Source organism: Dendrobates tinctorius, unplaced genomic scaffold (genome assembly GCF_039654945.1).
Source record: "Dendrobates tinctorius isolate UK_male_01 unplaced genomic scaffold, ASM3965494v1 ptg000250l, whole genome shotgun sequence".
NCBI classification, from domain to species: domain Eukaryota; kingdom Metazoa; phylum Chordata; class Amphibia; order Anura; family Dendrobatidae; genus Dendrobates; species Dendrobates tinctorius.
In genome coordinates, this window is record NW_027361917.1 from 25,580,008 (window position 1) to 25,593,072 (window position 13,065).

The 13,065-nt window shown below is 40.4% G+C and overlaps 1 protein-coding gene across 7 annotated transcripts in view; it reads right to left on the bottom strand.

Annotated features, from left to right (window-relative positions):
• The window catches only part of ARHGEF33 (Rho guanine nucleotide exchange factor 33), a 165,919-nt gene that overhangs the window by 115,851 nt on the left and 37,003 nt on the right, over nucleotides 1–13,065 (bottom strand). The window contains exon 2 of one of the 7 annotated variants that reach the window (XM_073557545.1): nucleotides 5,476–5,630. The exons of the other annotated variants lie outside the window; for them this stretch is intronic. Coding sequence (XP_073413646.1) covers nucleotides 5,476–5,533 — 58 coding nt within the window. The 5' untranslated portion in view covers nucleotides 5,534–5,630. The remainder of the gene's footprint in view (nucleotides 1–5,475; nucleotides 5,631–13,065) is intronic. 7 annotated transcript variants of the gene reach the window in all.

Sequence of the window (13,065 nt, forward strand, 5' to 3'; positions counted from 1 at the left end):
TCTGCAGTGCCTGTGTCAGATCGCTGATCTGTCACAGTGATCTGTGATGTGACAGATCAGCGATCTGTCACAGGACAGTGATGTCCCACCTGGGACTATTTAATAAAGTAAAAAAAAAAATAAAAAAAAGTGTAAAAATAATTTAAAAAAAATCGCCAAATATATTAGAAAAAAAAAAAATATTCCCCCAATAAATCCATTTTTTGGCAATAATAATAAAAAAAAAAACAATAAAAGTACACATATTAGGTATCGCTGCGTCCGTAACGACCTGCCCTATAAAACTGTCCCATTAGTTAACCCCTTTAGCGAACCCCTTAAAAAATAAAAATAAAAAACGAAGCAAAAAATAATGATTTATTATCATACCGCCAAACAAAAAGTGTAATAACGCGCGATCAAAAAGACGCATATCCATGGTACCGCTGAAAACGTCATCTTGTCCCGCAAAAAACGAGCTGCCACACAGCATCATCAGCAAAAAAATAAAAAAGTTATAGCTCGCTGAATAAAGCGATGCAAAAATAATTATTTTTTATATAAAATAGTTTTCATTGCATAAAACCGACAAAAACATAAAAAAACGATAAATGAGGTATCGCTGTAACCGTACTGACGTGAAGAAAAAAACCTCTTTATCAATTTTACCGCACGCGGAACGGTGTAAACCTCCCCCCCCCAAAAGAAATTCATGAAACGCTGGTTTTTGTTCATTCTGCGTCCCAAAAATCGGAATAAAAAGCGATAAAAAAATTCCACGTGCCCGAAAATGGTACCAATAAAAACGTCAACTCGTCCCGCAAAAAATAAGACCTCACATGACTCGGTGGGTCAAAATACGGAAAAATTATAGCTCTCAATATGTGGTGATGCAAAAACTATTTTTACAATAAAAAGCGTCTTTTAGCGTGCGACAGCCGCCAAACATAAAAACCGCCATAAATAGTAAATCAAACCCCCCGTTATCACCCCCTTAGTTAGGGAAAAATAATAAAATAAAAAAAATGTATTTATTTCCATTTTTCCATTAGGGTTAGGGTTAGGGCTAAGGGTGTGTTGGGGTAGGGTTAGGGCTAGGGTTAGGGTTAGGGTAGGGTTAGGGTTAGGGCTAGGGTTAGGGTTAGGGCTAGGGTTAGGGTTAGGGTTAGGGCTAGGGTTAGGGTTAGGGGCGTGTTGGGGTTCGGGTTGGAGTTAGAATTGGGGGTTTCCACTGTTTGGGCACATCAGGGGCTCTCCAAATGCAACATGGCGTCTGATCTCAATTCCAGCCAATTCTGAGTTGAAAAAGTCAAATGGTGCTCCTTCCCTTCCAAGCTCTGCTATGCGCTCAAACAGTGTTTTACCCCCACATGTAGGGTATCAGCCTACTCAGGACAAATTGCAAAACAATTTTTGGGGTCCAATTTCTCCTGTTACCCTTAGGAAAATAAAAAATTGGGGGCAAAAATATCATTTTTGTGGAAAAAAATGATTTTTTTACTTTCACGTCCGAGTGTTATAAACTTCTGTGAAGCCCTTGGGGGTTCAAAGCGCTCACCACACATCTAGATAAGTTCCTTAGGGGGTCTCGTTTCCAAAATGGGGTCACTTGTGGGGGTTTCCACTGTTTAGGTACATTAGGGGCTCTCCAAAGGCAACATGACACCCGCAGACCATTCCATCAAAGTCTGCATTCCAAAACGTCACTTCTTCCCTTCCGAGCCCTGACGTGTGTCCATACAGTAGTTTTATCCCACATATGGGGTGTCAGCGTACTCAGGACAAATTGGACAACAACTTTTGGGGTTCAATTTCTCCTGTTACCCTTGGGAAAATAAAAAAATGGTGACTAAAAGATCATGTTTGTGGAAAAAATACGAATTTTTTATTTTCACGCCCGGGCGTTGTAAACTTCTGTGAAGCACTGGGGGGGTCAAAGTGCTCACCACACATCTAGATAAGTTCCTTAGGGGGTCTAGTTTCCAAAATGGTGTCATTTGTGGGGGGGTTCCACTGTTTTGGTACATCAGGAGTTTTCCAAACGCGACATGGTGTCCGATCTCAATTCCAGCCAAAAACGTCAAATGGCGCTGCTTCCCTTCCGAGCTCTGCCATGCGCCCAAATAGTGGTTTACCCCCACATGTGGGGTATCAGCGTACTCAGGACAAATTGCACAATAACTTTTAGGGTCCTGTTACCCTTGGAAAAATAAGAATTGAGGGTGAAAAGATCATTTTTGTGGAAAAAATATGATTTTTTAATTGTATGGCTTTATGTTATAAACTTCTGTGAAGCCCATGGGGGTTCAAAGTTCTCACCACACATCTAGATAAGTTCCTTAGGGGGTCTAGTTTCCAAAATGGTGTCATTTGTGGGGGGTTTCCACTGTTTTGGTACATCAGGAGTTTTCCAAACACGACATGGTGTCCGATCTCAATTCCAGCCAAAAACGTCAAATGGCGCTGCTTCCCTTCCGAGCTCTGCCATGCGCCCAAATAGTGGTTTACCCCCACATGTGGGGTATCAGCGTACTCAGGACAAATTGCACAATAACTTTTAGGGTCCTGTTACCCTTGGGAAAATAAAAATTGGGGTGAAAAGATCATTTTTGTGGAAAAAATATGATTTTTTAATTGTACCGCTGTACGTTATAAACTTCTGTAAAGCCCTTGTGGGTTCAAAGTTCTCACCACATATCTAGATAAGTTCCTTGGGGGGTCTAGTTTCCAAAATGGGGTCACTTGTAGGGGGTTTCCACTGTTTAGGTACATCAGGGACTCTCCAAACGTGACATGGCGTCCAATCTGAATTCCAGCCAATTTTGCATTGAAAAAGTCAAACAGCGCTCCTTCCATTCTGAGCTCTGCCATGCGCCGAAACAGTCGTTCCCCCCCACATATCAGGTATCTGCGTACTCAGGACAAATTGCACAATAACTTTTGCAGTTCAATTTCTCCTGTTACCCTTGGTAAAATAAAAAAAATTGAACCTGAAGTATTTTTTTTATGAAAAAAAGTTAGATGTTCATTTTTTTTTAAATATTCAAAAAAATTCCTGTGACGCACCTAAAGGGTTAATAAACTTCTTGAATGTAGTTTTGAGCACCTTAAGGGGTGCAGTTTTTAGAATGGTGTCACTTTTGGGTATTTTCTATCATATAGACCCCTCAAAGTGGCTTCAAATGTGATGTGGTCCTAAAAATAAAATGGTGTTGTAAAAATGAGAAATCGCTGGTCAACTTTTAACCCTTATAACTTCCTAACAAAAAAAAATTTTGGTTCCAAAATTGTGCTGATGTAAAGTAAACATGTGGGAAATGTTAGTTATCAAGTTTTTTGTGTGCCGTATCTCTGTGATTTAAGGGCAAAAAAATTCAAAGTTGGAAAATTGCGAAATTTTCAAAATTTTCGCCAAATTTCCGTTTTTCTCACAAATAAACGCAAGTTATTTGAATGAAATTTTACCACTAACATGAAGTACAATATGTCATGAGAAAACAATGTCAGAATCACCGGGATCCATGGAAGCATTCCAGAGTTATGACCTCATAAAGGTACAGTGGTCAGAATTGTAAAAATTGGCCCGGTCATGAACGTGCAAACCACCCTTGGGGGTGAAGGGGTTAAACAATTTTGGCATGCCCTTCAATTCAACAAATTGGTGTAGTAGATGTAACAAATCAACTGTCTGGTTTTGTTTTAGAGTAAATTGTTATATCCAAGATTTTGTAACTCCGTCTTTTTTTCATCAGATGTTTGAACATATCAAAGTTCAGCTCCACTTTCATGTGGTCTTTGGTAAAAAAAAAAAATACACTTAGAGGAGGTCAGAATAAGTGATTGGTGAAGGTGCCTGGTGTCTTACCCTACAAATCTTATACTGATATCCCAGACAACACATTTAACTCATTCAGCAGGCAGCAATGTGCAGTGAAGAGTAAGTATAAGCCAAAAGGTGCAAATTTTGAATGAAACCCAATGGCAAAAATTATTTACAGCAAATAAATAATTTACGTAATAATAATTTAAGCAATAAATGATTTAAGAACAAAAGTTGTCCCTGCGTGTAACTTATTCTAAGTTTAAACGAGAGTGTAAAAAACCTTAGATTTCCATTCAGCAAAAAAACCCAGATGATTTGTCATTGTTTGCATTCGTTTTTAAACTGCAGTGAAGAAGATTTACAAGACCAAAAACAATTAACTATGTTATTTGTGGAAATTGAATGCTTTCTGGATGATTCGCATGGGATGTAATTTTTTTGCGCATACCATGGACTTGAATAGGCGAGTCTTATTCAAAATGTAAAAAAGACTAGTGCATGCTGCGATCTTTTTCCTATGGACATTTTATCCTTGTAAATAAATAAATGGTCATCTGAACAACCCTAATGAATAAAAATATTAGAGATATCATTGGTGCAATGTGTGCAGCTGCACAGGGGTCTAAGAGGTAAGGGAGCCCACTTTCACCTTCAAAATCAGCAAGTAGGCTCTGTCACAGGCACAAAGAGGGGCCCATATACTCTTCTTGCACAAGGGCCCTCTTCTGTATGTGTCCTACACTGATGCTGATAATTGTACTTCAGTAACCAGAGAAACATCAGACTATAAGAATCTAAAAACACTGAAGCAAAACACTTTGTGAAAACCAAAATGTGTCTCGGTCTCAAAACATTTGGCCATGGCTGCCCTGCTGTAGGCTGGTATAATTCCAGGCAATGATATCTAACTAGGAGAGTAAGGATGCGGCCACAGGATGAGCACAATAAACATAATGTATCAGCAAAGGGCTGACATATAAGGAGATAAAGCTAAATGAGAATGCACACAGTAACCCCGAAAGCTTGCTTTGTAACATCATTCACTATAATTTGTTAGCCATTAAAAGGTATCATACCCACAAGATTCCTATTTTGTTTCTCTCACTGAGAGCACTTTATATATTTTTTTCTACTGGCTAACACGGTACCAAACCACTTTTTTCATTTTGCACACAGTAATGCCACACTTCATATAGCCTAGAGCTCCATTATGGGGTAGCTATTGGACCCCCTCGGATGGTATTGCATCTACAACCTTTTTATTCCCTGTATCTATTATCAGAATTGCTGCCTTTACTATAGGGAGTGATCCAATAATAGAGAAAACTCAAAATATCCCGTTACCCACAAATAAGTCAGACTGCCATTTATGTGGAGGAGCAGACTCCTATAACAGCCTGGGTCTGCTGCTGGGATAAGAGAGAGTGTGCGCTGTTATAAGATCACTTACACCTACTATACAGGGAGTAGGTCCAATGGTAAAATATATTAGGGAATTACTGGTTAAGTCTGCGTAGGCTCAGTTCTAGAAAGAGTTGACATGAGCCACATTATTACATATTGATTTCAGTATAAGATACAAATTGTACAGTTATTTATATACAAAAACATGAACACCACTGAGAAATTCTAGGGATTTGGGACCCACCCAATGTGAATGAGAAAGGTTTTACCTTCTTGTTTGTTTGAGTCCATGGCTGGCTTTCCCTGTTCTGAAGACTCACAGATCATCTTTGCACAGAGCTACAGTATTCTGTTCTCTGAAAGCAGCTCATGGGGCAGCGGTAACTATCATGTGAGTTCAATGAGGTTTCATGACGGCCAATGCCTGTTTTCATAAAAAGGATAAAGGGTTTATTGAAATTCTGGATGTAGAAAATGAAAATGTTGAACTCACATGCAGTGACATGCCAGCTTATGAAATTAAAGTTTAATGTCATGTGATAAAAAATCTACAGAAAAGAAAACTGGATTCTTCTTCTTCATAAAACCATTTGCATGATCTGTCCACCCATTTTTTAATCTAATAAACTCTAGTAGTGATGTCATTATACTACATGACAACAGGTTCAGACACTTTTTGCTATATCAGAGATCAGCTATTAAAACAAAGTCTCTCTCTATTGACCCATTTGAAATAAAGTTAACATGGAGGATCTCTCACCAGGTTTCAGAATATATAATGCATTGTACATTAAGTAAACCTCTTAGACCTTATGAGGCCGGTGTACTTTATAAACCTTTTTGACAGTTTTCTCCCCTGATATTAAATGATCATTATGAGGAAGGATTATGCAGCCTAAATGTTGTTGACAATGATTGAGAGAAGCATTTAAGGTGTCAGACACTTGCCTGTAGGAACGGGCTCAGCTGATGAGCCCGCTCCACATATCCAACTCAATTCCATGATGGATCTATCACGGAGTGTTGAGGGGTTAATAATGTATTCACTTTGAGATCTGAAATGTGGTGACAGATCTGCTTTAAAGAGAAACTATTATACAAAGATGTATTTTTTATTATGAACATAAAAATTAAGTATGTGTGTTGGTCCAAATGGATAGAGGGATTAATAAGACCAGGGCAATGATTACATATATATCAGTCTTTGAAAAGCTATGTTTTTTCATAATATACTTCATTACCTAATTTTGTTTGCTTCTCTCCCAAACACTATCTTTTTGTGTCACTTCAATGTCCAGCTCAAGCGCCTTTCGAAGCTCCTTTCAACTGCTGCTCAGCAACATCTATACCCTGCATTCATTCAAACAAGCTGTGTATGGAACTTTCCCTCTTTCAGTACTGGGGAGAAGCTCTGAGACAGAAAGTTTCATACAGAGATTGTTTGTGGATATTTTGCTGAGCAGCAGATGAAAGGATCTTGAACTGCAGTATAGTGTTTGGGCAGGAAGGAAGCAAATTAAGATGACATATTTATAACGTCACAAAGGCTGGTCAATAATGATATATATAAAAGAAGTTGAGTTACTCAGCTGTAGGGATGGTGGACAAGCAAACACTGTTCCTCCTCACAGTAGGCACCATGACAACAACAAACATAGGATGGAATCCGTATCAGTGACTGTAATATTTTATGCAATCATCACAATGAGCAAATCGTAAGATTGTAAGAATTTTTTCTCACTGTTTTCTCAATTACAATATTCCCCCACAAAGAATAAAATCAAATAATACTCACCTCTGGTGCAGGCACCATTCCAACATCTACAGTAGATCTCCCGAGGATTGCGTCACACGCGATGTTGTTATGTCACATGAGTGCTGATGCCAAAAAGTAGCTGCTAGTGGGCTCCTTCATTCTCATATCCTTTACATGATACTGACACTCAGAAGAGGAGAGATGCTGCTGCTCTCTGACTTCCGCTGTAGGAAGTGAGAGTCAAGTGGCCCATTAGTGGCCATTGGTTGGCCACAAGGCTCATGTAACATAACATCATCACGAAAGTCCCGGGAGATCTGGTGCCGAAGTAGCTGGAATGCCGTCAGCACTGGAGGTGAGAATAAGGTGTTTTTATTCTTTGAGGCAGAATATTGTAATTGAGAAGGGGTCACTTGCCATTTTTTAGTCCCTTGCATCTCTTTCCCTTCCTCAAGATTGATACTTCCATTTTGTGCCTAACAAGCTGCCAAGTTCAGGTCATCACAGCCTGTGTACGGAGAGAAAAACACGGATGTGTGAAACCAGCCTTAATCTATGGACTCAAAATTGGTAGAAAATGACAAAGTATTTACAAGGTTCTGCAATAATTAATGGAGATTTCATATATAAAATGTTTTGGATTGCTGCTTAAAGGGGTTGTCCACTACTCGGACATTCCCGTCTCAATCACCATAGTTCCCCCATGTACAGTAAAATAATAGCAGGTGTACTCACATTCGGAGTGAGTATTGATCCAGCGATGTTGGTGTTCGCTCTCCCCGGGTTTGTGTGTAGTTGCTTGTCATGGAAGACCTGCAGCCAATCAGCTGCTGCTTCCCTCTCACTTCCTTTGGCCGTAATTGACATCCAGAGTGTGTCAGAGAGAAGTAGCAGCTCTAAATGTCTTTCGGGTGCCAGTTTAATCTGGTTGTAGCAAGAGAGAAGCAGCAGCTGATTGGCTGCAGTGCTCGCGAGACTAAAAATATGTCATGCGAGCCCTGGGAGAGCAGGTGCCTACACTGCGGGAACAGCACCGGCACGGCAGGCGAGTATAGCTGCTATTATTTCACTTGCAGCAACTATGGTGATTGAGATGGGGTTGTCGGTGCAGTGGACAATCCCTTTTAAGTGGAGTTTTCCTTTAATTTACAACACCTATTGAGTTGTATAAAAGTATTTGTTGGAAACACATTCAGATCACAATCACCGCAAGTCATTCTTTATTAGACATACATAACCAATGAAAAATATCCTAGCATTGCTGCATTCTAATTACTATGGGAAAGCATCGACTTTCTTTTTGTATGGTCACTTTTCTGACCTTTAAAAACGAATTCTCCCATGCCTTCTTCACAGCTGACTATTAAGTAAGTACGGTAATCTTTAATTTGTGATGTGTCCCTAGGACTTTCCTGGATAATTGCTTTGAACTGGCTATCATCTAGTGTATATTTCTCCTTATCAAAGATTACAAATACTCCTGTCCTTAATAACACCTGTATTTTAAGTGCCTGAAACGGATTGCAAATAAAATGTATCAGGCACTAAAGTAAATGATACATCAGTATCTCGTATTGATGCCTCTTTAGGTATAAATTTACTGTATGGTATGATAAAGCTGATAGGCACCCTGTATTGATTTTTTGCAGGCTTGAAATTAAAATAGGAGTTGGTGCAAAACCTAGAGTAAAATAGACCTAAAATACACCTCAATGGGTGAAAAATTCACATTTATCCACATGAAAATTATAGCTTTCATGCTTGGTGACAACATGCAGCGGCTTTGATCCAAGTATTAAAAAAAACTATGACCTCCTTGTCATAATAGGTGTAGACCAATATCAACATTTCCCATGTAAAAGGAATCAAAGGGTCAAGTGTGGCACCTCAATCACAGATTGGGAAACGCGAGCCTTGTAGTCCCTTAATTAACCCTAAACTATCAACTACTACGTTGTTAATTATGACTTGTGTTTTGAAACTGTTAAACTGTAAAGCGCTGCGGAATATGTTGGCGCTATATAAATAAAGATTATTATTAACTACTCACATGACTTGTTTCATGAGTTTCAATATTTCTTAGAGTACCCCTAAACGTGGATCTACTAGACATCCCTTTCCCAAAGCTTCCATCCACTTGCCTTAGAGGAGATAAGCCTTTTAATCTCCTTTTTGCTTTCTTTATATATTCTTTCATCTTCTAGACTTCGCATAACCTCAAAATGTCATTCTGTCGAACAGTGAGTGCAAGATTTATTAAATTATTTTAGAATGTTTACGTAATAGAGAACGACAAAATTGCTCTTTTTCATGCACCTTTCCCCATTCCTTCTGAAAGGGGTGAAGTTCTTTACTTACAAAACTATAAACCATGTTTAAGACTTTTTTTTACTCAAATGCATGCATTTTGAGCTAAAAATCCTTTTTTAGCTGTTGGGTTTCATTACAAATTTTGCTTTGCTTTTTAACTGTTTTTTTTTTTTTTGCTTGTTTCACTGAACACTTAAGTTTGACGTGGTCTCTGATTATAAATCAGCATTAAAAAAAAGAGTTCTATATGCTCCTATTCGAACATCAGAATAAGCTCACTGACTGATTCTGAGCTAACCCATGCTACAGCCAGAAAAAGACACAGAGGCTATAGAAAGCAAAAGGTGCAAAATTTTTAATGAAACCCAATTGCAAAAAAATATTGTTATGCCAAAAATACATGCATCTAAATAAGAAAAAAAAAATTGTCCCCAAATGTGGACATCTACTTTTAGTCCGAGTATGACTATTTTGCTAATATTGTAGTTTATTGCTTTTTATGAGTATAATCATTCCGGGGGGCGGGGTCTGCTCGCTGAAGATGGAAGGAGTGTGATTCCAGAGCTCCAGTGACTCCAGACTTACATCGGCTCATATCGGCATTCAGCGACTTCCTCGACCGCCGTGCAGTGCACCGCCGGCTTCCTAACCACCCCCGGGCACATGATGACCCGTGGTAGAACACAGAGAAAGGCTTCTCCTCTGCGCCTGCCTGACTTCTTTCTGAGGACTCAGACTGCACATGCAGTAGGGAAAATGGCAGCAGCTTCCCCTCCCACAGGATCATCTCGTTCCTCCCACGGCTCCCAGGGCTCAGAGAGAGGTGAGACCTCAGCAGATACACATCACAGTAACTCTGCACCTATGACTAGGGGGGACATGAGGGATTTCCTGGCATCTATACACACTTCTTTAAGGGAGGACATGCAGGACATGTTAAAGGAGATAAGAGGAGAAGTTAACTCTTTAGGAGTACGTACAGACCACTTAGAAAACAAGATGTCTGAGTATGTTTCCGTTATGAACGCTCTTGTGGATGAGTATCAAGCCATGAAAGGTAGATTGGCAGGGGCATTTGATAAAATACACAATCTGGAGGACAGATCTAGAAGAAATAATCTTTGTATAAGAGGCATCCCAGAGACTATAGGAGATAAAGATCTGGCCCCCTTCCTCCAAAACTATATGCAAGCTGTCCTGCCATCGCTCTCCCCAAGGGACCTGTTGGTTGACAGGGTCCACAGGACGCCCAAACCCAAGCACTTGGATTTGTCTCTCCCCAGGGACACTCTTGCAAGGATACACCTGTATACTACTAAAGAGACCTTTCTGAGACAAATAAGAAATCCTCCTGAGCTTCCTTCTGAGTTTCAGGCACTGCAAGTTTTCCCAGATCTGTCGGCTGCTACGCTGTCTAAGAGGCGGGAATATGCCCACGTCTGCAGAGCCTTGAGGGAGGTCTCCGTGAAATATCGGTGGGGTTTCAATCCTGTGAGGCTTTTCATTACTCATGATGGAAGTACAGTCGTCTGTTCCTCTCCTAATCAAGCGGAGGAGAAGCTCACGAGCTGGAAGATCCTTTTTTCACCGAGACAAGCTGACACGGGTCGGAAGGTGGCTTCGGAGTGGTGTATGGCTTGACTGTACTGCATGGTATGAGTCTGGATAACTGGACTCTCCTGCTACGCTTCCTAGTGGGCCTTGGTTCGTGAACTTTTCACTTCCACCCCCCTCTTAGATCCTTGATCTGCGGATCGTCCGAACTGTTCTGGATGTTTATACGAGTGGCTCTCGTATATTTGACTATGTTTTGGTTTCTTATCTTTTTTACTTTTCCTTTCTTTTTTTGTCTGTTCTCTTTTTTATTTTCTTTTTGGCATCCTTTCGGGTCAATACGCTGGCCCGTCTGTAAGTATATCTGCTCCCATTTTTTCTTCCAGGTTTTTTCCTCCCAAATACCCAGGCATCTATGTGCTACAATGGACTCTCAGTGTATTTGTAGACGTGTTGGTTCTAATATGCTATATGTGACTATATTAAGTGTGCAGTTCCATTCTGCCGACAGCACTGTGAACTTCTCATATCAGCATTATGAGTATACAAATCTTATCCTTGAATGTTAGGGGCCTAAATTCCCCTGAAAAATGCTCTATGATGTGGAGGGAGGTGGGGAGGTCACGGGCGGATGTTGTCTGCCTTCAAGAAACACTTCTATTGGAAGCCGATAATTTCAGGCTTCGACACCCTCACTTCCCCCACATGTTTTTTGCTAATGGTCAGACCAAAAAGGCTGGTGTGTGCATTATGGTGAAACGTACAATAGCATTTCAATTGTTATCACAATATGCTGACTCCGTAGGTAGATGCTTGACAGTCACTTGCCTGCTAAATGGAGAGGTGCACACGTTGACAAATGTATATGCTCCCAATGAAGGCCAACACAAATTTTTGAGAACTACCTTTAATGATATCTCTTTAAAAGCGAAGGGTAGCAATATCATATGTGGTGATTTCAATCTCCCCATGAATGCAGACCTTGACTGCTCTTCAGGAAGGAAGAGAACTAGGAGGAGTTTGAACCTCCTAACCCATGAATTTCACCTGCATGATTTTTGGAGATACTCACACACATCGGAAAGAGATTATACTTTTTATTCTCCTAGGCACTCCACATACTCCCGTATCGACTATTTCTTAATAGATAGTGCGACCCTAAGCAGGTGTCTAAATGCCACTATTGGCCTAATCGCCAGGTCTGACCACGCTCCTGTCTCTCTGACCCTTGCTCTTGCCCACCAGGCTGACCCTGCGTTCAGGTGGCGTCTTCATGACTCATTGCTGCTGAGGGGGGAGGTGGTTGATAAGGTTTCCTCGGAGCTGGAGGGCTACTTTCAAATAAACGATAATGGGGAGGTCTCATCAGAGACCCTTTGGTCTGCTCACAAAGTGGTGGTTAGGGGGGTTCTCCTACAACAAGCTTCATATTTAAAGAAGAAAAGAGAAGCCAGTAGAGAGGCTCTGCTCTCCCGTTTACATTATTTAGATGCTATTAATAAGGCTGCACATACGCCCTCCGTCTCTGAGGAGATCTCCCAAATTAGATTTAAATTAAGGGAAAATTTCCTATACAAATATGCATACAATATGAGGAAACTTAAAACTAACTTATATGCTACCGGGGACAGGGCGGGAGCGCTTCTAGCTCGCAGAGTTCATAAACGGGAGGTCATGTCACGAATTGACCACATATTGGATGAGCAAGGTAGAGCCCTTAGGAACCCACGGGACATAGTGCAAGCCTTTGCTCAATATTACACTGCCCTCTATAATTTAAAAGATGATGCCTCCACCCCTCAACCTGACCAAACATCTATTGATGCATACTTAGATTCTGTTAATTTGCCATGTATTACCATTGACCAATTCAATTATTTAAACGCCCCCTTCGCGGCAGCAGAAATTCAGCAGGCGATTAAACAGACTAAACTTCATAAAGCCCCAGGCCCGGATGACTTAACGAATGATTATTATAGGACCTTTTCTCAGCAATTAACACCATATCTACAGCGTCTGTTCACACACTGGAGAGACTCTGGTACTGTGATGGCCCCTAATTTAGAGGCCACTATTTCCACTATACCAAAACCGGGGAAATCACTCACACATCCCGGAGATTTCAGACCCATTGCTTTGTTAAATTCAGATGTCAAACTGTTTACTAAAATCATAGCATCTAGACTGAAACTAATTATACTGACTATAGTGTCACCAGATCAGGTGGGCTTTGTTGCAG